The 23832-nt window shown below is 50.8% G+C and overlaps 7 protein-coding genes across 8 annotated transcripts; 3 read left to right on the forward strand and 4 right to left on the reverse strand.

Moving 5' to 3' along the window:
- The first annotated feature begins 142 nt into the window (after window positions 1–142).
- Window positions 143–2086, forward strand: PV06_11392. 2 transcript variants are annotated; one of them, XM_016413058.1, is made up of 3 exons: window positions 143–892; window positions 985–1104; window positions 1151–2086. In XM_016413058.1, the coding sequence occupies exon 3, from the start codon at window positions 1399–1401 to the stop codon at window positions 1789–1791; it is 393 nt and encodes a 130-aa protein (XP_016256558.1). In that variant the 5' UTR covers window positions 143–892; window positions 985–1104; window positions 1151–1398; the 3' UTR covers window positions 1792–2086. The 2 variants fall into 2 exon arrangements, with proteins under 2 accessions (XP_016256558.1, XP_016256557.1); XM_016413057.1 differs by having other exon boundaries at window positions 985–2086.
- Window positions 2087–3802: 1716 nt separating this feature from the next.
- Window positions 3803–7224, reverse strand: PV06_11393 (uncharacterized protein; the record flags this gene model as incomplete). Its single annotated transcript, XM_016413059.1, has 9 exons — window positions 3803–4536; window positions 4592–4979; window positions 5038–5361; window positions 5425–6172; window positions 6229–6357; window positions 6441–6596; window positions 6645–6878; window positions 6927–7037; window positions 7088–7224. 9 exons carry the CDS (start codon window positions 7222–7224, stop codon window positions 3803–3805), a joined length of 2961 nt encoding a protein of 986 aa, XP_016256559.1.
- Window positions 7225–7763: 539 nt separating this feature from the next.
- PV06_11394 (uncharacterized protein) lies at window positions 7764–9673 on the forward strand. Its single transcript, XM_016413060.1, has one exon. It carries the CDS (start codon window positions 7870–7872, stop codon window positions 9604–9606), a length of 1737 nt encoding a protein of 578 aa, XP_016256560.1. The 5' UTR covers window positions 7764–7869; the 3' UTR covers window positions 9607–9673.
- Window position 9674: 1 nt separating this feature from the next.
- On the reverse strand, window positions 9675–10400 carry PV06_11395 (uncharacterized protein; the record flags this gene model as incomplete). The annotated part of the gene is made up of 1 exon (XM_016413061.1): window positions 9675–10400. One exon carries the CDS (start codon window positions 10398–10400, stop codon window positions 9675–9677), a length of 726 nt encoding a protein of 241 aa, XP_016256561.1.
- Window positions 10401–10800: 400 nt separating this feature from the next.
- Window positions 10801–11769, reverse strand: PV06_11396 (uncharacterized protein; the record flags this gene model as incomplete). The annotated part of the gene is made up of 4 exons (XM_016413062.1): window positions 10801–10890; window positions 10944–11165; window positions 11192–11394; window positions 11445–11769. The coding sequence occupies 4 exons, from the start codon at window positions 11767–11769 to the stop codon at window positions 10801–10803; spliced, it is 840 nt and encodes a 279-aa protein (XP_016256562.1).
- Window positions 11770–12580: 811 nt separating this feature from the next.
- On the forward strand, window positions 12581–13416 carry PV06_11397 (uncharacterized protein). The gene is made up of 2 exons (XM_016413063.1): window positions 12581–12817; window positions 12879–13416. The coding sequence occupies exons 1-2, from the start codon at window positions 12634–12636 to the stop codon at window positions 13022–13024; spliced, it is 330 nt and encodes a 109-aa protein (XP_016256563.1). The 5' UTR covers window positions 12581–12633; the 3' UTR covers window positions 13025–13416.
- A 1879-nt stretch (window positions 13417–15295) lies between these two features.
- PV06_11398 (uncharacterized protein) lies at window positions 15296–16684 on the reverse strand (the record flags this gene model as incomplete). Its single annotated transcript, XM_016413064.1, has 4 exons — window positions 15296–15561; window positions 15610–16354; window positions 16407–16474; window positions 16531–16684. 4 exons carry the CDS (start codon window positions 16682–16684, stop codon window positions 15296–15298), a joined length of 1233 nt encoding a protein of 410 aa, XP_016256564.1.
- Between the last annotated feature and the right edge of the window lie 7148 nt (window positions 16685–23832).

The following is a 23832-nucleotide window of genomic DNA, read 5'->3' on the forward strand; positions in this document are numbered from 1 at the left end:
CCTGTACTCACGACCGGAATGCTTACATGTGCCCACCATCTTGGTGTAAGCGCCTCTTCGCAAGGTCACGTGGTGACTCCGGACCCAGCCCAAATGATTCGAGGATAGGCTTTGCCACTTAGAGCTGCGCTCAACTTTTGACAGCGGCCGAGAGGCATCATCCCCATGAAACTGACTTGGCGTAGCACGGTCGATATGAGAGCGCATGCTCTCCCTGCGACACCTGAGCTTCCCTGTTAAAGATGCCACGAACGTGCAGAGTCACGAACAGGCCTGGCTGCACGGTTTATCAGCCTTGGATGGCAAGAAGGCAGACACGAGTTGCAAAACAACGATAGCAAATGTCCTTACAAGATTCGCCGCAGAGCCGACCATCAACTCACCTCCTCACCTCCCCGGTTGACGACCCAGCACCAGAAAACTACCCCTCTAAGCTGCAGATGAGACCTGAGAGTTTGAGTGGTAGTGACAATGCATCACGAAAGGCCCGTGGCGGAAGAGGGGACAAACAGTCAGGCTTGGAATACGGTGGAAATTGCGGTGATGACGGAAGAGCAAATGTCTTCCATACAACAGGGCTGTGCACCCCCATCACCAACCAGCCAGACCAACCAGTTACCTGATGGGCATAGAACTGGAGCATTTATGGAAGCAGAGCGTCTAGACGATGGGTTAACGCTTTGAAACGGTACAGGTTGCAGCGTCCTCGCAGTGCATAGAGGGTCCGAAGGTCTACAGGAACGGAATGTTTCGTGAATCAGCAGACACCTCCTGTGAGGGAGTGGGCATCAGTATGAGGCTCCGAAGGGAAGATCAGACACCCGACGGCCTAGGAATTTGTATTTTTACCTACGAGACCATCGTGATTATGATCGTCAAAGGAACGTTGGAGGCAAGTCTCCCTCGTCTACGAAATACTGGATGCAACGGCAGAAACATGGCTCTCATTAGATCCGTAACTAAGATTCAGGCTGACTAAAACAGTGTCAGCAAGGGAAACTCCAACTAAAAGCCATCCAATATCCTTCTGAGTTCGTTGCTCATACCTGATTACGACATCTTGTGTCTTCTTCCTTTTCACCGACAATAAGAATGCTGCTAAAGGTGACTTGAGGTATTGAGTATTCTAGCTTTCTATTAACATTATCAGATTCCCCTTCAGATGTTCTGCAACGCATGGGCGGCATTGGAGCCCGAGTCGCGTCTTGGGTGGATTTCTCATCTATGCAGAGCGATCAGTTGCACAAAATGAATCACTCACCACGAAGACTGACAAAGCACCTCTGCTGGTGAAGGATGGCTCGGAAGATGGGCACCAACGGCTGTCTGGCCTATTGAAGAAATCTTCGCACTTCAACCCCGAAAGCCTGGTCAAGAAAACCATCACTGTCAAAAGCAATGACAGCTCTGGCGCAATTTGGCTTGGCATCTTACTACCGGCCTGTTGATGTTCTCCAAGGCCGGTTGCAAACCCCAAAGATGAAGCAGGACTTCGTTCTGCAACCGTGGCACCTACCAAGAAATCCAATACCGTACGGAAACTCGTACCACGGCCACCAAGCTGGGGAAAGCAGCTTATCACGAACAGCACACCTCTGGGACAGTCCCCATTATACTCAACCAGACTGGGCCATGGTGAAAAAGTCTGACCGTTATCACATCGATTCCCACCAGGATCCGTTTTCAGAACTTGTGATTTTCGATAACGCTGCCATGCCGTCAATTGATGGCCCGTTGGATCCAAGTCTTTTCCGGTATGGCATATGCAGGCACAGACGGCGTTGGAATTGAGGTGGAGGGGTTTCGGAGGAGGGCATGGCTCGATGCTGACGGTCCCAATAAAGGTTCAGATGACGGTCAAGCCAATCAATATCAGAACCAATTCGTCATTTAGGAATCGAGCGTTTTATGGAATATATACTAACGGGGCTTCGGGATTGCATATGCCGTATCGGCCAAAGGTTATAGAAGGGACTTACGAGGACCAGAAATAAGGGCCCCTATGGCCTGACAGTTGATGGAGCCAGAAATCGGGAATCGTCATCAATTCCCTTTTTTTGCGTACCGCTAAATTTAGACATGGGACGGTGCAAAATAGCTCCTGAGTTTCGTGGTTGAGGGCGCTCGGTGTTCGCCTCATAGAATTTCTGATCATTAATGTTGAAAATTGAAGTCGACTGCCATGAAAGGTCAACCATATTTCGCTGAAAGCATATCAGCAAATGCGTGTAGCTCGGTAACTTACGTGCTGCGACGCCAGTCGAGAAGGATATATCATGCTAGACAGTGCTTTTCGAGGGAACCGAGTTGGACTCGAACCGTGATCGTTGAAGATGTAATGCATTTTAGCGCCTTGGCACTACTCCATGGGATTTCTCGGAAAGGCGGCAAGAGCCCAGTGCGGTCCGGAGCCATATGGTGGTGTTGTCGCTTCCTGATGTGTTCTCGATCGTCTTCGCCATGCCAATGTATCACCATACTACCACACTGCCGACGGCCCGCAGAGGACCGGATTCGGGCAGTCATTCGGATATTGCGGTGTAAGCAGGTCTTGAGGATGCAAGCTAGGCGTGCTGTCCAGAACCAATGCTGATATCGGAAGTAGCTCGTCCTTGTTTGGCTAAAAGTCTCGGTAAGCAGCCATAAACTGCGAAGCTGTGTACGAACCACCATTCGAAAATATGTGAACGAGAACGCTGGGCTTGTCCGGCCATTTCTCGTCCCCGACCTGCTGTATCACCGCAAGAGTAGGCTATATAGCTTTTCGCTGCAGGAACAGTGGTCGCTAGAATAGGTCTGCTCCATTTTGTCGGAGTAGAAGGATTAGAGACTAAGGATACATCATCTGATAAGGCTTTGTGTACTTATTGTTGTATCGTGGCTGGGCTCCGATCTAGGAATATATTATAATTAGGTCGGGCCGACTGTGGACGGTTGTGGTTCCGAAGAGGTTCCTGTTGCTGGCCTATATAGGAAAAGCTGCTCTCCCAGCTTGGTGAACTCTGGGAGATAAGGATCTGGCCGCTCCTCGCCTAATTGAAGCTCTAGTTCTGGTCCGGCGAAGTCCATGACTGCTTTGTGGGAAGGGATGTGATAGCTGGGGATGGAATGGACGCCAGACCTTTTCGAAGCCAGTCTGTGTACTGCAGAGTATGTCGAAAAAATGAGACCGAGCCGAATGCTTGAAAGGATGTTCGCGGATCGATGCGAATGCGCCCGACGTTGATGGGAGTGAGCTACTACAAGTCGCTGCCTTCTCATTCAATGCACATGTAGTACCGTGTCCGAGCGATATGTATATATAGATAGTGAATGTGTTGAGACCTGACCGAATGACTGATAATATAGAAGGCGCACCATGGATAAAAAGCTCACAGTAAGGTCCTTACGCTCGCCTCTAGGGGCAATGGGGCAGAAAACCAAGTTTCAAGTGACAGCAGACATGAGAACGGTGTGACCTACCTTTACAGCACACCTACGCGTATTCTCGGCTTTAGCATCATTCCCGCAATGCCAACGGTTTAGTCTTTGTTGTATCAATCCAAATCAAACCGACGCAAACCAATATTTTCTGCTGAGGAAAAGTGGCGGGTCCAAACTTTACATGCAGAGAGGCAAGCAAAAGAATGCAAACAAACATCCTTACAATGAAGTGGACAAGCTGAAAGTCTAGCGCAGGACGGAAACGACCTGACTCGGTGCTGACCCCTCTGAAAAGACAACAAGGCTGGCACCGAACCAAGACAAGGAATCTTGACAATATCGCATCTCTATCTCATGTGTCTCCAGTCAGCGGCAGATATCATGCGTCTTCAGCCAGTTCATCCGAGATCTTGTCCTTAAGTTCGACCGCCGCTCTGCCAGGTACCAAAAGAGCCTGTGGACCTCTTGAACCCATTTGCTGTTTCGTCCAAGCATACATTCTACCGATCTGAGTGTTGACAAAACTGACCGCCTCAAAGAACTCCTTATCCCAGCTCGCTTGCGCTGCTGGCACCAAGGTGATGATATGGCCTTCCACATGACCCAGGAAGAGATAAAAGCTCTGTAAGGTAATGAGAATGTCGTACGCATTCGAACCAGAAATGCCACCAGCCAGGACGTCCGGAAACAGCCTCTTCTTGAGATCCAACGACGTTCGCTGGCCGTATGGATGTTCAGTGCGATACTCGACAGTAAACGGTCCCAATCGCTCGATGCAAGAAGTGATGATACGATGCATTACAACCATGCCACTGCTTATCTCATAGTCCGCATGCGAAATGCGCGGTATAAGATCGTCGCATATGTCACGTAGTGTTTCGATCGAGGCAAAGGTGGCGCCCAACCAGTATCCGAGAAATCTCTCAGTGGGCTCGTCTCCTCTCTCGGATCCGGCTTCACGAGCCTGTTTCTGATTGTGCTCCTCTTTAGTCCGCACTGCGGCTGTCTGCAACTCAGGTGCTCGAAGTTGGTCTCCATCAGATGGATCGATCTTCGTGACACGGACTGCGCCAGACTTGAATTGCGGCTGTTTGGAGACAGGATCCCATTGGTCTGGTCATTTCAGAATTAGAGTAGTCAGGACTTGGTACCTAGGCCAAGCACTCACGTCTTGTCAGTTCATTGGCTGCTCTTGCTTTCCCATCGTGCGCGTCGAAGTATCCGAAATGGAAAGGTATAAACACCTGCCCACGCGCCATAAGACCTACCCTGGCGCCAACCTGGACCTTACCCCTACGTGATTCAACGAGAACCTGGTCCCCTTCGCTGATATTGTACTTCCGGGCGTCTTCTTTCGAGACCTGGACATAAGGCTCCGGATCTGCCTGCTGGAGCCGAGGTGTTCGGCCTGTCTTGGTACGGGTGTGGAAATGAAGTGGTCGGCGACCTGTGGATAATTGCAATGGATAGTCGTCGTCGACTGATTCCATCTCCGGCAGGTAATGGCAAGGTTTCAAAATCGCACGTCCTGCCGGTGCAATCGCTTTGTACTGGTTCTGAAAGGAAACGCAATAACTTTAGCGACCTGCGTGGCACTCAAACTTGACCTCTTACCTTTGTATACGGAGCACCGGTTTCAAGATCGTGCCCAAATGACTCACAGTAGTCGATGTCGGTAAAGAACTTCCCATCATCAAATAATCTCTCTTTACCGTAGGGAAATTCGTCATTGCAAGGCCACTGGATGCCCGAACCGCCACTGAGTTTCTCGTAGGTCAGTCCGGAATAATCGCAGGGCCGACCTTTTGACAGCTTCTTCCAGGCTTCGAAGGCTTCAGAAGGATCAGTCCAGCTGATCAGGGGCTCCCCATCCTTGTCTCGAAAGCCCATGCGTTTGGCGAAGTCGCAAAATATTTCGAAGTCGGACTTTGCCTCTCCCTGTAAGACAGTAAGAACAAGCTCTGGGCCGAAACATTTCTGACGGAATATGCGGATACTTACAGGCGGTTCAACAGCTTTCTTGGACAAGTGCACAGTCCGATCGACATTGGTAAAGCATCCAGTTTTTTCGCCCCAGGCGGCCGCTGGTAACACGACGTCTGCAATTGCAGTCGTTTCCGTGGGAAATATGTCCTGTGCAATGACGAAGAGGGTCTCTTTTGTCAAAAGCTCCCGGACCATTGGCAGATTTGGAAGGCTAACAAGCGGGTTTGTTCCGTTGATCCAGAACATCTCAATTGAGCCGTCGGCGATGAACTTCAACATATTCTCAATATGAGTTGGCTGGTTCCAGTGCGGGACACGGATATAGTCGATGTTCCATAGATCAGCCAGTTCCTGCATGTGATCAGGATTGGAAAAGTTGCGGAAGCCAGGATACTCTCCATCACAGCCCGCTTCACGATTGTTCTGCGCTGTAGGTTGGCCGTTCATCTGGTAGATTCCGCTGCCGGGTTTGCCGATGTGACCTAGGAGCAGATTGATATTGTTGATTGCGCAAGCACTGGCGGTGGCTTGATTCGATTGGTAAACTCCTTGAAGAGCTGTGGATAAAAGTGACTTGGTACGGCCGAGGATGTCCGCAGCGGCTATGATGTCTTCTTCAGGAACTCCAGTTATACATGACACGACGTGAGGGGGGTATTCTTTGACAGTGTGTTCCAGCTCCTTTCTTTGAACAACATGCTTCGAGACGTAGTCCTCGTTGACGTACTTCTTAGCAAAAAGGCAATGTTGAATACCGTTGAGCCTACGAGAAGGGTTCAGTCTTCCACTAGCAGGGGCCGAGTCACGTATACCACTCACAATGCAAGATTTGTTCCTATTCTTGGAGCCAAATGGAGTGTTGCTTTTTTGGCCGTGTCCGACATCCTGGGGTCGACAACGATGAGCTTTGGGGGATCCGGCCCATCCAGTCGATCCAGGATTCTCGACCTTCCACATGTCAGTCAGAAGCAAGAGCCAACGCGGCCGAAACAGGAATATATATAGCGGATGTCTTCTAGGAGTCTACTTACCACAGGACCGTCTGAGTTGCCGACATATTGTGACCTACCATGAAGATGCATTCAGTAAAGTCAATGTCGGTGTACGAGCCAGGCTGTCCGTCTGATCCAAAGCTCTCTCGCATCGACGCCGCCGCAGTTGCCGTGCAGAGTCGAGTATTCCCATCCCTGCCAATGTTAGCCGGCATGGTCATATCTGAAAGTGGTCCAACGAACATATGTAGGGTATTCAGTCCGGCCTTTCCGACAACAGCTAGAGCATAATACTCTTCGAGGAATAGCTGACCTGTTGTGTAGAAGCCAATGCCATGGTTTGTCAATCGGCGTTGGACATCACGAGTACGTTCGACGATCAATGACATGGCTTCCTCCCACGAAGCGCGTTCAAGCTTGCCCATTTTACGAATCATCGGGTATTTCAGGCGGTCGGCGTGCTGGAGGGATTGCCAACTGTGTCGCACTTAGCCACAACCTAGTTGCTGGCGGAACTCAACGTACGAGTAAAGACCTTTCGGCCCCAACCGACCTCTGTTCACTCGATCTGTTGCCCTTCCTCGGACGCCCACGATTTTACCATCCTTGACACCAACATCTAGTCCACACCCATTGCTGCAAAGTAAATCAGCAAGATCACGTTGTGGAGGCAAGACCCGAACAACCTGCACATCACACATGCGCTTTGCACCCATTTCTCGGGGTCTTCGATCGTGAACTGGTCCACTCTGTCTGGCCAGACATGCTTATATGGCTTTCGTTCTCCCCAAATATCTTCAATAGCATTCCGTGTCTCGACCATTTTGTCGGCGCCAGCCAACGCTGGAATGCTGTTCCCAGAGAAAGATTGTTGTGACCTCCGAGAGGGCGGCGGATGGGCACTCACCTCCTGAAGGATGAACCATCCAGTGCGGATTCTATGCCGCTGAACCGGCCGTGGCTTGACTTCCGCGGGCCGAACGTTATTGTCCAACCAATACTTAGTTACAGATTTGCAATGAGTATTGGGAGACTTTCCCCACTCCGGACAGGAAATCCAGAGCACGCCTGAGTCAATGCGTAGGTGTTGTCGAGTCGGGCATGCCCTGACATCACGACGATCCGACCTGTGATGTCAACATGCGCTCAGACAGCTTCAAGTGTTGGGTAATGTGGGGAATTTTTGATCCGCAAACTTCTACGGCCCGCGCAGGATGCAACAGTGTGAGCGACAGTCTCAATAGGAGTCTCACTGTCCGCGGAGAACGTGCACGTTGCGTGTGTCTTCGAAAACGCCAGGACACTGAAAATGTGCGGACTATTGTACCGGCCAGAGCCTACGGAAAGGGAAGAATCGCTCCTCACTATTCTCAAGCGGTAAGGTATGGACCAGTGGTGCAAAATCTGCTAGTCTGCTCAAAGCTCATCTTGAAGTCCCTCGCTCGACTTAGTGGATGACTGATCAAACATGCTCCACGACATGTGCATTTCCGCTTCGCAGCATTGCTACACGAAGCAAACAGCAGAGCCGGACTACAGAGCTAGAAGCCATAATGCTCCCATCAAGTACGTGGACGCTGTCAGCCGCGCAATGTCGACTGCAAAGGAGCATCGCCAGTTAGCAGATTCGGACGATCACCCTCTTACGGATGAGATCAAGGCCAAACTCTCGTATGTTGAAAACGACGACCAAGCCGCTGAGGGGGCTTACTGCGTAACGACAACCATTGCAGGTCGACAGACCGGAGCAGTGAGAATAATGCCCCTGATGGATGCTCTTCATAAGACTGCGGCACATACCATTAAAGCGCCACATTCCACACCAAAGGCTGATACGTCCGCGATGGACGGCTTCGCAGTCTGTTCAAGTTTGACTGCCAATGCATCGCCCAAGCATCCCGTCAGGTTAAGAGTAGTATCGATCATTGCCGCGGGTGACACGGTCGATGCCGAGGAAGACCTTGACGGCGCCAAGGATGGACGAACAAATTCGCACGCATCAAACATCTGTGTCGAAATAATGACTGGGGCTAGATTTCCACGCCGTACATATCCCCAGCTGGATGCTGTTGTCAAGGTAGAGGATGTGGCCCGCCATGAACCAGACCCCTGGAAGCGTCAAGGAGAAGCATATATCGATATATTTGCACATGTGCGGAAAAACCAGAACAAGAGGGACGCAGCTAGTGACATCGTCAAAGGAGATCGGATAGTCCTTGCCGGTCAAAAATTTGAGCCGAAGCATATCATGGCGCTTGCCAGCCTCGGCTTCAATGAAGTAGCTGTGGCAGAGGATGGAGCAGCTCACAGTCAACTGGACTCGAGACACCTGGAGAAATCAAGACAATGGAAGATAGGCGTCGTCTCCACGGGGTCGGAATTAATTGATCTCAATGCATTGCCATCGAATGGTTATCCAGTCGATGGACGTCGAGCTGCAGAAGAAACTCTCCCAAATTCGAACGGTCCCTACATTTGTACCGCCCTTCGTGAATTGGATCCTCGTCAACGGGTGTCGTACCTGGGTGTCGTCAAAGATACGGAGGCGGCCCTAGAAGAAAGTTTCCGAGACGCGATTCTTAGGCAAGGAGTCGATGTCCTGATCACAACTGGTGGAGTGTCGATGGGAAAGTTTGATCTGGTCAGACCGGTCGTGGAGAATCGCTTGGGAGGAAGGGTAATTTTCCATGGTGTCAACGTTCGACCAGGACTGCCAGTTATGTTCGCATGGGTTGAGTTGGACGAACTCAATGGAGCAATACCAAAGCGTCGGCGGACTGTTGTTTTCGGTCTGCCGGGGAATCCGCTTGCTACAGCTATGGCACTTCGATTTTTCGTAATGCCGTATCTGACGGTCCTTCGTGGAGAATCGCCATTGATACCCTCCATAGTATGCACAGCTCATTTTGAGCAAAGAGGCGACACGTCGCACACAATCGACTCCGGTCAGGAATGCAGCTCTGGAATGTCTCCAAGTCGGAGAAAGCCAGAGCACTTGCGGGTGTTCTGGCTTGCAAGATGGTGCAAGGTCGTGAATGGACACAATGGGAGGCCAGCAGTAGAGATTCTGGAAGAGCAATCGTCATACAAAGTCGGCAATCTTGTACAGGCCGATTGTTGGGTGGAAGTGCCCGAAGGTGTCCATTCAGTGGTGCAAGGCGATAATGTGGTGGCTCATCCATTGTCCCCGGTCAAGCACTCATGAACGGCGATTGCAGCCCAGGCACTCATGGAGGCCGAGCTAGGGTGCGTACTGGTGTGAGCAATTGTCCACTATTTCCCATCTTTTTCATGAGCAGCATATAACATCTTTCGAACCTCGTCCCAATCTTCCTTAGTATCCACGCTCCGGGTCCAGAATTCCTTCAAAGGCTGCACAGTGCAGACCCCTGATGAGAAAGTGGACTCTGATCCAGCATCCCTTTCGTCAATTGAGAAAGCTTTGATGACGCGATTGGGGCCGATGTGACTGTTTGATAGAGACATTTCGAGGAGCCGCTTAAGAGCAGAAGGAGCCCAAATCGCGAGAAGCGGTTCCGTCCAGCCATCAGAATTTCGGAAGCAGGTGATTGCGTTTTGCGTTTTGTCATGTTCGCTTGCGAGTTGCAGAAGAGCCTCGGTCTCGAGCAACGGATAGTCGCACCCAGTCACCATCCAGTGCGTTCCTGCATCTGACGCGTGTGCAGCAAGAAGACCGGTAGTTGGCCCTTGATGAGGTATTGTGTCAAAGACGTAGTTAAGCCATAGCAATTGGCTATCTGGATGTTTCTGCAGTGCATTTTCAACCTCTTCCAGTTGTTCTTCATCTTTCACAGAGATGGTGATTGGCTGCTGCTCTTGACGACGCCGATGGAACTCGTGATGCAATAGGATTGTCTGTAGGATAAGAGGAATGGTGCCCGATGTTCGAGGGAACTGGATAAGGCATTTGGGTGAGCCCATCCGAGACGATTTGCCGCCAGCGAGGATCAAAGATCGAAGTTTGATTCTTTCAGGCATGGCACGGGAATCTCGAGTTCAGCAGGCTCGCTGGGGAGGGTCTAGATATATTAGCTTGAAGGATTGCAAGGGCATTCACGATGGGGAGCGGGAATCTTCTGCAAAAGTACGGTGCGCTTGGTCAGGCAGGCGACCTCTCAACGTCGATGTCTTGTGGCCGCAACGATGGCCAAACCGGCACGCAAACCTTATTGGTGAGGAATTATACGCTGAACCATGTAATGCATGTGAATGGGAGATGAATGGCAGGATCTTGGAAGAACGAAATCATCGAAGTGGTGTTTTGTCCGCAGCCGCAGCTCACTATCATTGGGCGATGGCATTTCCATGAGATGAGACTCCAACAGACGACATCCGCATCTTACTACAAACAAACACGATTTGCTTCGACAGCCCAGGTTTATTGCTTTGCAAAGACTCCTCCAAGCTTGTTATGAGGGTCATATCTCTTCTTGATCTCAACAACCTTAGTCCAATTCTCGCCAAAAACCTGTCGAGGCATCAGTTTCCGGTCTTCTCTCTTGACAGCAGTACACGGCTTACCTCTTTTGCGTCGACATAGTCGTCCAGGGAGTTTGGAAAATAGTCGGCCTTGGTATGTGTGGGATCAATCTCATATGGCCCTTCTGCCATCGCCTGTCGACCCAAGGCGTCTCCTTCCCTGGATCCAGGCCCTCTACCTGCACCCAACTGGAGATTATGTTGGTTCCGCGTATGTGGCCAGGCAGTTTCCTTGCTGGGATAGCCCAGAGATTGGTACGCCGCCTGAATTTGTGAGAACAAGACCTTACTCCCCAGCTGACCAGAAGATGCAAGCTATCCACCCTTTGCATCACTTCGACCAGTACGTATGTGCTCCGTGCCAGTCCCGGCTCCTTTTGCAAAAGATCAACGGACCATTTCCAGGTCCGCAATATCAAATCCTCGTCGATTGCAAACAGGGTAGCCCCACATTGCCAGGTGTTTGTAACACCCATTATGGTCTTCAGGCTGTCTGCATGTGCTTATCAGCCGTCACCTCATCGATCGCGTGCTGACACTTACCAAATTGCTGGTTGACCCCTCGAAGGTTCACAGACGTGGTCATGGCCATTGCTCCCTTCATATCGAGCGCCCACTTGAAGCCATCTGCCCTTCTCCCGTGTTCTTCACCACGAGCATCGTACACAAATATTACCAGGCCTGCCTTCGGCTCGTTGCCCGCGTAAGCGCCCATGCTCAGGTTCAAGCAATACAAATGCAGCGCCAGCCGGGGGTCAGAACACCGTGAGCAGAATGCAGCAATCTGTCGAGCCACATCTTGGAGTGCCTCGGCCGGATAAACAATCTGACCACAGTATATTGACGAGGGATACTTGTAAACGCTCATCTTGAACGCAGGTCACGACGGCAAATCTTCCTCCGCCACCCCTCAATGCCCAGAGAAGGTCAGGGCTCTTCGCTAGCCCAGATGATGCTACCATCCATCTTGACCACCTGAGCATCAAGCAGATTTTGTGGGTCACTAGCAAGACCGTATCTGAACTCAACCGGCTCTGGCCTCCATGGAGAGTTGAGCCTCCTACTCCAACGTAGGTGCATCTTGCACCGACAGCAGCATAGCCCGGCGCTTGCTCTTCGACCTTGCGATCAATCTCCCACGTCAGGCTGAGGGGAAGAGGAGGGATTAGTTCCTGATGGAGTCTACAAATACCCAGCTCGCGGAGAAGGGACGGCCCTGCAGGGCATCATGGACAGGCCGCGTGGTTCACTGGACCAAGCTTGATGTTGTTCATGGGAATGCTGTACAGTCAGTCAAAGCTGCTCAACTTCGTGCTGATACTGGAAGGCCACAAGCCTTCTACACATTACCTCGACAAATAAATAGCAAGTAAATAACGAAACATTGCTCTTTTGTGGCTGGAAATTATGCATCTCGCGAGCTCCAGGCTCAGGAACTGGTACTCCTCTGGCACTCAAATTCCCAGCCTTGCAATACTACTTGGATGTATCTCCACACGACATGACTCCGAGGCACTTCACTGTTTGCTCCTGATAGTTGGAACATTGACCCAGCAAAGGTCATTCATCTTGTCGTGACGACATATTGATGTCATCTCTCATTCGGGCCCGGAAATGTTTAGAGTCCTCATGCAGCCAGAAGATTCCGTGGCTCAATCTATCCTCTCTTCACCCTCCACCCTTGACTGAGAAAAATCTTCACAAAAGCTGCACCCGTCCACAAACCAACATCATGTCTACCAACGCCGACGCAGCATTCGACAAGCAGAATACCGACACCGACGACATCCCTCAAGGTGGCGACACCGTCGACAATTCCTATGCAACCAACGACAAGGTGGTCCCCGTGGTCAAGGATGAAGTTCCTGTGGAACAACCCAACGATGCGCGCAACCCTGACTCCAATCAGGCGCTAGGTACACTGATCGTCGAACCTTCCTCTTCTTGAATGAAGATATCGCTAACACTGACGTCTAGAGCAAGACGAGAAGGAAGCCATCGACAAAATCAACATTCTTAAGGGCGGCCGTACTCGAGGCGCGACGAAGCCAGAAGGCACCTACCAGGACCCAGAGGGTGAGGGCGACCTTCCCGCGGACGATGGCACTTCTGCGGTGCGGTAATCACCTGAAGCGTCCCACAATAACACTACCTTTGACGGGGAAAAGTGATATAACACTATGTATGAGCGTGGGACTGCGACTGAAGGACGACACGTGGCATGACAAGAAGTATGGGAGCTTGGATGTCTCTTTTCGCAACCAGACTCGATAGGAACCGGTTGAGGCACTAAGTCAGGGACAATTGAAACTTGCAGTCAATCGACATGCAGAGCCTTGCCGTACCTATGATCTTCATCCAGAGAAAGCGGTATATGAAGAAAGCGCAGATCACCATAGAGCCGCAGTTTGTGTCGATACCGTCCCTCAGAAGAACCTCGTTGCCGCATGCTGAATACCTTCAGTTCTTCCGGATCTACGTGATCATCAGAATTACAGTGACAGTATCCTTGCACAGGTGGGTGCGGTGTCCGAACGCACGCTCATATTCGGGGGTCGGAATATTGAAGCGGTTCAATGAGAGCGCAGGGAACCAGCCGCCCCGGAAAACTCACAAAGCAAATCATCGCCCGTTTGCGACCCCACTTCCCTTGCCTGCTTGTAGTTTATCACAACAATGCCATGTGCCCAGCAAGAGCATCTTAGGCTCGTCCAGGAGGCCTCTTTGTGTTTGCCCTATGAAGTGTGTGTGAGAGAGAGAGGACTTATGTACAGTACTTGCATATCTCACTGCTTTTTCCCTGAACGCCAACACGCATGACGAGGAGACTGTAAATACCCTCCGGGCAAGCTTAACGCTTCCATCAGGCCGAAACAATCTACCGGTCAACGCTCTGCAGTTATCCGTGACGGCAAGGTGTTATGCATTTGTTCAGGGATGACCTCCCTTTCGAGCCTGTGGTCGCGCAGGTGGACTGCGCTGAGATCAGTAACATTTTCAGACTGATGAACCATGACTGCGAGCCCACTGTCGAATTCAAGGGCAAGAGGGTGTCGGGTAAATACCGACTCGCAATCGTTGCTAGAAGGGATATTTGGGATGGGGAAGAAGTCACTGTCGGTTATGGGAAACGGCTTTGGGGAAACGAAAGATGGCCGTGCCCGAAATGTCGATTACAAACGACAGCTCCGCTGACGTAGTTGTGGCTCGTGATGTTCCAGGCTTACCGGTGTTTTAACCGAATACAGGCCAGTCGGCTTCTGCTTGTGAAGGGAAATAGCTTAACAGGTCTTCAACATTGCCAGCGGCGTTGTTAACCATGGCGTAAACTGAATGGAATGATTCATGTCTGAGATGAGGGCGATAAGACCATGATTACAATAAATGTTTGTCAAAGGACTATCTTTTTCAAGCAGCCAATGTTTAATGACCTGCTCTTGGAAGGATGCCTTGTCTTTGTACCCATCAAGCTGGCATACCTCTACAGCAGAAAAGTGGTCACGTCTTGCAACGCCCGTACTTGCGGAGCCGCAAAAGAAACGTCAACCGTGTCAGCCGAGCTTGGGAAATCGGTCTCCAATGGACGCCCTTGTCCCTCTCTGGCCAATGGGAGGTCATTTGCACTTGGCAGGAACTTTCGGCGTTAAGTGTTAAACTGCACTGGGTCGCACTGAATCCTAAGTGGACATTTGAATCCGGAAAGTACAATACTATTCATTCTTAGTGCTCTGTCGGAACTCATGCCAATTTCAGCCAGTCTGTCGGAGTAGGCAAGTGCCAACCTGGGCAGGCTGGAATCACAGTGTATAATGCCCAGAGGTAAGTCAATATGAAGCAGATCCCAAGAAACATTCTGTTCTTTTGTTCCGTATTTGTGGTTCTCGTGCCCCTTTTGTCTGGTTCGAGGCCTAGAAATCGGGCAAGACAGGCCGCAAAGTCTCCCGTGGTTACATGTTGGGATCTGACTGACTCCGCGGTCCCAAGGATGAACGAATACAGTGGGGGCTTACCAAGCCTAACCTTCAAGACGCGGGTCAATCTCGCTGCAGAATAAGCGGTGTTTGCTTCATGTGGAATTACGGAAACAAAGAGTTTGCTTGACAAGGACTTCAGATCAAGGCTGATGCATCGCAGGTATTTGAAACTTGACGGAGGAATCATAGAAAGATATGCGCAGACAGGTATCCCCTGATTCAGAAGTATGTACTGGCAGCCCTTTTGTGGGGATGGGCTCCAACTTGTGGGCATTACATACGCTCCGAAGAAGCAGGCCCGCTAAGGTACTGGCACTCCTGCTTGCATCAAAACCTGACGGAAACCATGATGGAGAGTGAGGTGCATCGAGGAGTAGTCAAATCAACATGTTGCAATTAGCGGAGACGAACAAGGGCAACCTATACAAAATACGTAGGGCAATCCATTCCTGCAAGCCTCCGAGGAGCACGGTCTGTATTGGTGCCGTAAGATATCTGCACCGGCAAAACCAGGCGGAACCTAGAACGGCTTGACTCCGCTATCCACACATGAAGGTCGAGACTGTAACGTTGAGAAAGCAAGGAAGATTCGAAACTGGGAACTATGACCTTGTTGTTGCCGAACTCGAGAGCCACAGAGGCTTCTGTTTCCCATTGTGTGGTGACCTTGCAGGCATCATTCTCGCCTGTTGCACTATTAGTGGAAGGAAGGATAGCTTCCTGGATTCTCCTACCACGTAAAGTATAGGTGACTTCTTTCCAATTCGAGAAACATACTGGGGCCTTCGTTCTAGCGCAGATCTGGAAATTCCGACTCAATGTGGCCGAAGTAGACAGGTCAAGCAGTGTCGGAGCACTCTGTCGCGGGACGCTTGATATAAATGTTGAGGACATTAGGGCACAGGTGGATCGACAATTGACCGCGTCCCGTGGTTTCACTTCGTGGCGATCTGTCCGTGCATGACTCGTTTGCGTCAGATGTAAGGTGGTGGAGAATGAGACAGGGTCCATAATGTGACCCAAAACGAGCGGTGCCGGTTCACTCGCTTTGAGCAGCAAGTCCCTGGTATGGTATTTGGCCAGTAACGGTAGAATTCGGTGTCGAGACTTTGCCAGAGCGTATTCACCCGGAAAGTCTGCGATACAAGTAGGCGGCCGAGACTCCAGCGTGGGAATGATCTTGACAGGACGCGAGCAGCTTGCTACCACCTCGTCCCGAGCGCGCACCTGCACGTGTAGCATATATGCAACTTTGCAATCTCCCTCACAACGTTCCCGCAGCAGAGCTGTCCTTCTATCGCGCGTGACGCGTGGGAAGGACGCCGGAAGATCTCGAAGGTATCCGTCATTTTGGCCTAAAAGCTCGTAGTGCAAACTTCTGGGTATGTCGAAATGGAAAAAGCACTTTCGAAGGCATTTGCTTTGGCCTTGGTTCCCAACGAAATCTGTAGCTCTCTTTACGTCGTTCAGTTGCAGCAGCTAGGATGAAGCTCAGTATGGAAGGTGGATGGATTGAGGATGCCAACCGTACTTTCTGCGCCCTTTGGCAAAGAGTCTCTGCATACCAGCCTGAATACCGGATAGTGTTAATCAAGATTCCTGACCTTTGTAAGCGGCTTGAATGGGTCACGCCCACCGGCGCCGGAGGCATAAACCTTCTAAAGAAAGTATGACTTTGTCGAAGTCAAAGTCGATCTGATCGCTCAGAGCGATATAGCCATCAATTCCTGCGTCTCCCAGAAAATAGACTTCTCTGCTAGCAGCGTGCGTCAGTCCGTTGACGAATGTTACCTCAATGTGCACGACCATGGCAGGCGATGGAAGTTCGGCCGCGACAGGAATGAAAGTTGGTGTGATTCCGTCCAGGCTTTGACTTGCAAAGAACGAACTCTACACTCTATCAGTTCATTTTGAGCGTCTAATGTCATTCCAGCAACACGCCTCTCCAAACTCTGGCGAACAAAACACCATCCCTGATTGCTGCGACAGGAGCGCGAATTACCGCTAGCGTAGGCGCTCATCACCCGGATCAGCCCAACTCCTCGGTTCCGCGGAACGCAAGCTCTAAAAGTGCTTTAATTTGAACCTATGGGAATCGCAGATCCTATGGGGCGTGGCGGTCAGGGTGAACGACTCAGCAGACATCCCTTGCCATTTGACTTGATCACCGAAGTGTCCTTCTGCGGCTTCCCGGGCTAGTACAGCTTGTATTCCGCGGAGGCCTCAAATGGCTTTGGATACATCATTTGTTGATGCATTCGTTACGTAAAGGCACATATCAAAACATGGGACAGGGGCTGAACGGAATCGTCAGGATCAATGTATGTTGGTATGTCGCATATAATGGCCGGGAATATTTCTGTGCTCGTGACTGGCTGAAAACCGCTTTGTCGTCGACAACACTGCGCTGGTCTTTCCTTTCATTTACATGCTAATAGTCCAGTGCCACGTGCCGCTCCACGCAGAGACGATGCATCCCGTACTGCTACTGACAACCTGCAGTGGATATCCCCTGAATCCTGGTCCTGCCACGACCTGCCTCTGGAACAAGGTTGAGTCTTTCATGACGAGGATTGATATGATCACTGCCTGCGTCCGTGATTGTTTTAGTCCATGCTGGCTGTCCCTTGACTCACCAAGCATGATATAAGCCTTTTACAAAGGTGTTGCAGATTGCAAGTTGCATATAGTATAATGCGCAGCAAGTAGCACCCGCGTCCTTCGAGCGGGAAGAAGACCTCGTGAACGAATGCCCCCCTTCAATCAATGCTGCCTCCATAGCTAGATCGATTGTGGACCCCAGAAAGGTCATGCATGCACATCCTCCATCCCTACTGCACCTTTTTCTTCTTATTGTCGGTCAAATATACTGAAGCACTCTCGGTAATCGATACGAACTACTATTATTGGGCTCATCTGGTGCTCTACACCCTTTCAATCAATACCAAAGGTGCTGTCGACTTATCGCTGGTATAAGAAGATGGTTCCGGGAAACCCACAATTTTAGCTCCTGAAGGGTCGGTCTGTTCTTTGACAGTAATGACGACCGAGGAATAGTCCATGGGCGAGCAACAAGCAACGTGTGCATGACTCATCACCTCGCCGCAGAAATCCAGCAGCAGTTGCAGGTTAGGACTTATTTTATGCAATGTAACAAAAGGACACCATGGCGAGGAATCAAAGGGCTGAAATGTCGTGTGGGGTGGATTGATATGAGTTCCGCAGATACTGCCTGCTTGTCGCCAGATATCGTCGCTTCCAACGGCGCCTTCGGTGCCAAATGATACCACGTCAGGCAGGCCTCCTTCCTGAGACACATCCAGCGGGGTTGCAGGAGGGGCAAGGCACGATGCAGCAATATCGGAGAGTTGGCTCGTCAGAAGACCATAATAGACTTGCTTGGCTTTTGCCTGGCCATCATTATCGACCGACAAATGCCAGCATCAATCTGAGCAGCCCACGCCCAAATCTGTCTCGTGGTTCCGTCGACGTCTCAGAAACAATTCTCCCTGACATTTGGTAAATCCCCAACTAAAAAGGGAGAGCTTGCGTTGAAGCTGCGGTGCGAGGATCGAACCTCCGCACGTGACAGGGCGGGGTGAAATTTTGAACACTTGTGGCGGGTGATATGGTGCAAGGAACGATCGGCTTTCATAGAGCTAATGTCTAACGTCTGCGTTAGGATCTGAGCTCCGAGCATTGTCCCGAAGATAGCAGAATATTAGGTCGAATGGTACGACACAGATCAGTCACTGCAGGTGGTCACTGAAGGCATTCTGTCGCCAGTTGGGATGATCTGGACAAATTGAAGGCTAGAGTGAAAATGCAAGTCCTGGCATAGACAACGGTCACTGGACCCAGCTTTTGTAGAAGCGAGCATTTCAGGAGCCCCCAACTTATCGTTGACTGTGACTGAGTTGTATAGGTACACCACAACGAAGCTTCTCAACGTAATAGCCGGCCACACAAGTTCATCGGACACGGCCAATAAATCCGTAGAGCCCTATGTGCATACCGACATACATAGACCTCAGGGATCCAGGCTGCCCCAGACCCTGAGAAGATGTTCGATATCCGTAGCTTGAACGCATTTGTCAACTAGAAAGAGAGTCATGACAGCTAGTAGGGCTCCGTGGTTGGCGTAATATTGATCTTTCTTGCAAGCGCTCGTAGAGCCTCAAATCATAACTGATAAGCATTTAAGTTGCGCTCGCCTCGCGCCTCGTCACTGCATCATGCGAGCCGGAAATGAGAACCGGGATGGTTCAAAATGCTCGGACGTCATTCTGCATGGCCAGGCTGGCTTCAGTCGATATTTCCAGGCTCTCGTCGAGCCAGGGACTATCGTCGCTGATGGTATCATTCGTAGGCAAGCGGGGCATACCGGCAGTCCGGTCTTCGACGTCAAGCATATCCAGGAGATCCGCGGAAGGGCTGAAGCAAGTTGTAGCAATATCGGACAACTGATCTGTCCAGCTTGATATTATGCGCCAAGTGTCACTGCTCTGCGACTCCCTTAAGTTGTATGTTTTGCTGGTGGAAAAGATAGATGGAGGCTTACAGCCATTGTCGTAGATTGAGAGGTCGTCTTCACACGCTGTATGTGTTGGCGATGTGGTCTGTTTTGTCGTGAACTCCTACAAGCCATATTTTTCAGTGGGAAATCCCTTGAGCTAGGCCTTGTGACTGGGGTGTTTATCTACAACGTACCTTCAAAACAGCAGCGCATTTCTCGGCGATGAAACTGGTACTGCTGAGTTCGGTGAACAACCACACGGCGGAGTTGATAGCCTCCCATGCCTCATCCACCGTTGCGCCGCCCTCGTTACTGAGAGCGAACATAACGAGAGTCAGGGCCGAAAACAAGGTCATGAAAAGCGCCAGCCAGTAGGGAGCAACCGCGTAACCGCGCTGGTGCAGTTGCCGTACTATCCAAATCACTTGCATAGCTGCTGTGATGCATGAGGATGCACAAGCGTACGACCTCATCGCTGCTTTCGATTTTGGTTTGTTGCCCATGATGTGGTGCAGAAAGGGTCTATAGAGAACCAGCTGAACGTGCGCGTAGGCCAGCCTGAGGCGAAGATGGATACTATAAACGCGTGAGTCACCAAACTAAGCTTTTCCTGGTTCATACAACCTACCATATCTGGTCGTATCCATTGGACCCAATTTCTTCCGACATCGGAGGAAGTGCCCTGTACCATTGAGCTAGTTCGGCTTCGATCTGCGAGAGTTTGATGGCCTCAACACGGCGGTATCGATTTTGTTCCGAAGCCTCGACGCTCGTAGGGCACAAGAAATCAACTACTTTGGACATGATGCGAACAAGTCCAATGTGGTGATTGGCGAGTGATAGCAAGGGAGGAGAAGGTGATTTGATCGAGTTATGCTGCGCTTGGGTTGCGTACTCGATTGGAGACTGTCCGGGCAAGTCTTGGTCACAGACGCTTTCCGGCATTGTGCGTGGCAAACCCAAGATATTGGAAAGGTAGACATCCATCGTGGATAACGTCCAGTACACACGTTTTCTCGTCTCGAGATGTGCGGAATCGAAAGAGGCAGGGGTATGTTTCCGATGAATGCCCATCTGTGTAGCGGACCCTGCAGCCAGTGCTAAGTATGAATAACAATGGGACAGTCTCCCTGAAGCCTGGAGGTACATGATAAGGAGGATGATAGCTTGAATTGTCGCAAGGTCTCTGCACTGGGTTGGATCGATCATGGCATGAGCCATTTGAAAGTAAGCGTGACTATTGGAAGGTCAGATGTAAGGCGTTAAGGCACGCCCCAGGGGTAAACTGACTGAGCAGATGTGTTGGCTTCACTTCTGTCTTGTTGGCCAAAGATGAACAGAGATCCCACCGCCAGCGCTGCATAGAACAGCCCGAGAAACCTCAAGTCCGCCTCCTGGTAGTGATCTCTATCAATGCTGTATATGCGCTCAAACATCCGATCAAAGGTTACCTTATTCACAAAGGTCATGAGACAGCAAGCATCGTTCAGAGCAACAGTGACGAGATTCCGAGCGAGAACCTTTTCCGGTAGTTTCGGCCGGGTAGGAAGATATTGTCTACACCAGGGGACCGATTGGTCGAATATCTGTGTAATCTCAGAAGTAGTATCCTTGGTCAAGGCAGGCACAAATTGTCGACAGCATGCGTGGACTCGTTCCAAGAGTGTGAGGCCAGCGTAATGGCCATGGTAGCTATAGCTTCCGCGCCTGTCTTGTCGGAGCTGGCCGGTCCCGTCGATCATGGTTTCTAGACAACCGTCCGCCGAGGCGTCTTCCTGGATTTCCATCTCTCCACTCGAGGAAGGTGACGGTCGACGTGGCCCTGACTGATCGGCTACTTCCTTACCCGCTGGCATGTAGTCGCTGACCTGCTCTGTCAAGCGCTTATTCTTCGTCTCTAACGCCCGAACATAGTCGGCCATTGAAGCCCTTAGACATCGTGGCTGATCATAGGTGCATTCTGAGAGACTGTCAGTCTTCCGCTCGGACAGAAAAAAAGTGCAACGGACCTCTATCACCATCGACGCACAATGAGCAGGGCTTTTCGCCGGTACATTTCGTTTTTCTTGAACGACATTCGTCACATGCCCGTCTTACTCGGGGCTTCCTCCTTTGTGAGGGCAATGCTTCGTCAGAGGAGCTCTTGCTTATCCTTCTCATCTCCATTTGGACTAAATTGTAGACGAAATCGGGGAGGAATTGAGCTGTTGCATCTTCACTCTTGTGGTTCCCAAAACATACATCCTTCAAGGATTGCGAAACATTATATATGTAGTCACCAAGATGCGACTGCTTTGCAATCTTCCATCACGCTCATTGGGCCGGGCCAGCCTTGGCCCAAACAACAGAAGTCGCAGTGTCGATTCTGTCAACACTCGTCATGGCTACGGGGGCTCCTACCCACCTGTAGTGTGTACAGCCCGTTGAGGCTTGTAGATCCCAAAACCATTTAGCCATGTGGCCAGGTCGGGACTGACGGGATAAGAAGCCAAAAAGCTTGCATGGCGCTCGGCCTGGGACTATTGTTGATTGACCGTGGCCGCAAGCTCGGAAGTGATGACGTGCTGTGGAGTGTCACCTAGGTGCTGTCAGAGCCCAATGTCTCGGACCAGACGAAAAAGGCACGGGAATCACAAATACGGAACGAGAGAACGGGACCTTTTTTTCCCGGGTCTGCGTCAACGTCTACTACTTTCCAGGGACGCTCGCCATCTGCGGGGCTGTCACATGTCAACTACGATAGGCTGGGTGAAACTGCCATGAGCTTCGAGCTTCGACAGTGCAATAAGAATGAATAGTACAGGTACATTCCGAATCCAGATGACCACTTAAGATCCCGTGTCACCCTGCAACTTATCACTTCGGCCCAGGGGCGGCCAAATTAAAGGGACTCCCATTGGCCCGAGGAGGGCCCTTTGGGATCTGCGATCCACGTCGCGTCACGGGCATCGCTGAGCTGATTCCAGGTGGAAGGCCGTCACCCCTAGTCTATCTTCACGGCTTAGTCTAATCCACGGCCAGGCTATGACGTGGTTGAAGATCTATTGGGGCAACCCACGGCCCGAAGGGATTTTCTGGCTTTGGCGGTATTTCTCGTTCCGTCTTTCCGGAGCTCTGTTGGCGTTGTTACGGATTGGTCGGCTACCACGCCATCCCACAAGGTCGGGCCACCCCTGAATACTTCGATAGAGTTAGCCCCGATTGATGCACTTCGTCAACTACCACTGGCCAACATTGCTTGGAAACCCGCTTGTTTTGCCTGCTGTACGCATTCTTGATGCTCTGAAAAATGGCACCGAAAGCAATGCAACAAGGGGGTTCTTCGCACAACCATACCAGACCCAACTTTTGCACCGAACGTTCGTTCCATGTTTTTGCTGGAAGTAAAAGCGGCCACAGTTTAAAGAGTAGACGCAGGAATAGGCTTTGCGGTTGCACACCGCTTACTTCCGTAGGTGATATCAGACCATGGTCGACGCCGCAATAGATATAGTCAAAGATCTCTTCATCCTCCGAGGCCTTATAGTCCTGAAAAGGATGTTAGACAGAAGCTAATGCGGATTTTATCTTTCTATAAATTGAGATGGCATGTCCAGATTCATCTGAAAGCTTCACACACTTCTCTTCGGTAGAAAGATTCGAAAAGCTGCCATATCGTTGCCAATAGATCAACGAAGGAGACGGCACATGGCACGGACGGCCGGCACGAATGTACTGGCGGCTAGGATTACCCAGGTAAAGTAATGTAGAACATATGTCTCGTTATGTGGTGTTCTTGTAGTTTGCAATTCGGCCTGATCACGGCAACACCATGAGCCAGTCCAATTCAAGCTGGAAAGCGCTCATTCAGCACCCAACCCGCAAGGGCAGGTTTTCTTACGATTTCAACTCCAAGCAGAACTTGATTGACGGTGGCATCTATCCTCAGGGATACGAGCGTGATGACACTTCTGAAGCTGGCGAGCCCGGAAATAGGGTCGACATATAATGCGCTTTACGCATATCTCGATCATCTCTATCTCCGCGCGCCTATCCGAGAGTGACTTCAAAGAGTTTAGGGAAAAAGGTACAAGAGCCGGTGATGAAGTGAATGCACAGGCCGATAACATGTCTATAATTGCGGGCGAAGGGGGAAAACACCTTCGTTATGCATCCGACCGCCTAAACAATTACCTGGAGCCGTTCGCGGTGACCTACCCACCCCGAAACCAGACTTGTATGACGGCGCTTTACCACTTCCACTTGGTTATCGCCTTCAATAGTTGAATGTTTTGCTGCAGCTCACTGCACCCTCGGTTGAATTTGGAAAGGTGAAGACGAGTCTTGTGATTCTTCAATCCATTTATCACGCTGGACCTCCTCAAGAAGGGAATTTATTGAAAGCCACCCATGAGCACGTGGGAAATTTGTGGTTTGCAAATGATCTCTTCAGGAGCGTCGA

This window comes from Exophiala oligosperma (assembly GCF_000835515.1).
Source record: "Exophiala oligosperma strain CBS 72588 unplaced genomic scaffold supercont1.30, whole genome shotgun sequence".
Taxonomy (NCBI): domain Eukaryota; kingdom Fungi; phylum Ascomycota; class Eurotiomycetes; order Chaetothyriales; family Herpotrichiellaceae; genus Exophiala; species Exophiala oligosperma.

Excerpts from the sequence above, each read along its gene's own strand:
- PV06_11392 (XM_016413057.1), top strand. The coding sequence starts at position 1,399 with ATGACAGCTCTGGCGCAATTTGGCTTGGCATCTTACTACCGGCCTGTT.
- PV06_11397 (XM_016413063.1), top strand. The coding sequence starts at position 12,634 with ATGTCTACCAACGCCGACGCAGCATTCGACAAGCAGAATACCGACACC. Across the intron at positions 12,818-12,878 it reads TGACTCCAATCAGGCGCTAG|AGCAAGACGAGAAGGAAGCC; the intron begins GTACACTGATCG and ends ACTGACGTCTAG.
- PV06_11394 (XM_016413060.1), top strand. The coding sequence starts at position 7,870 with ATGCTCCACGACATGTGCATTTCCGCTTCGCAGCATTGCTACACGAAG.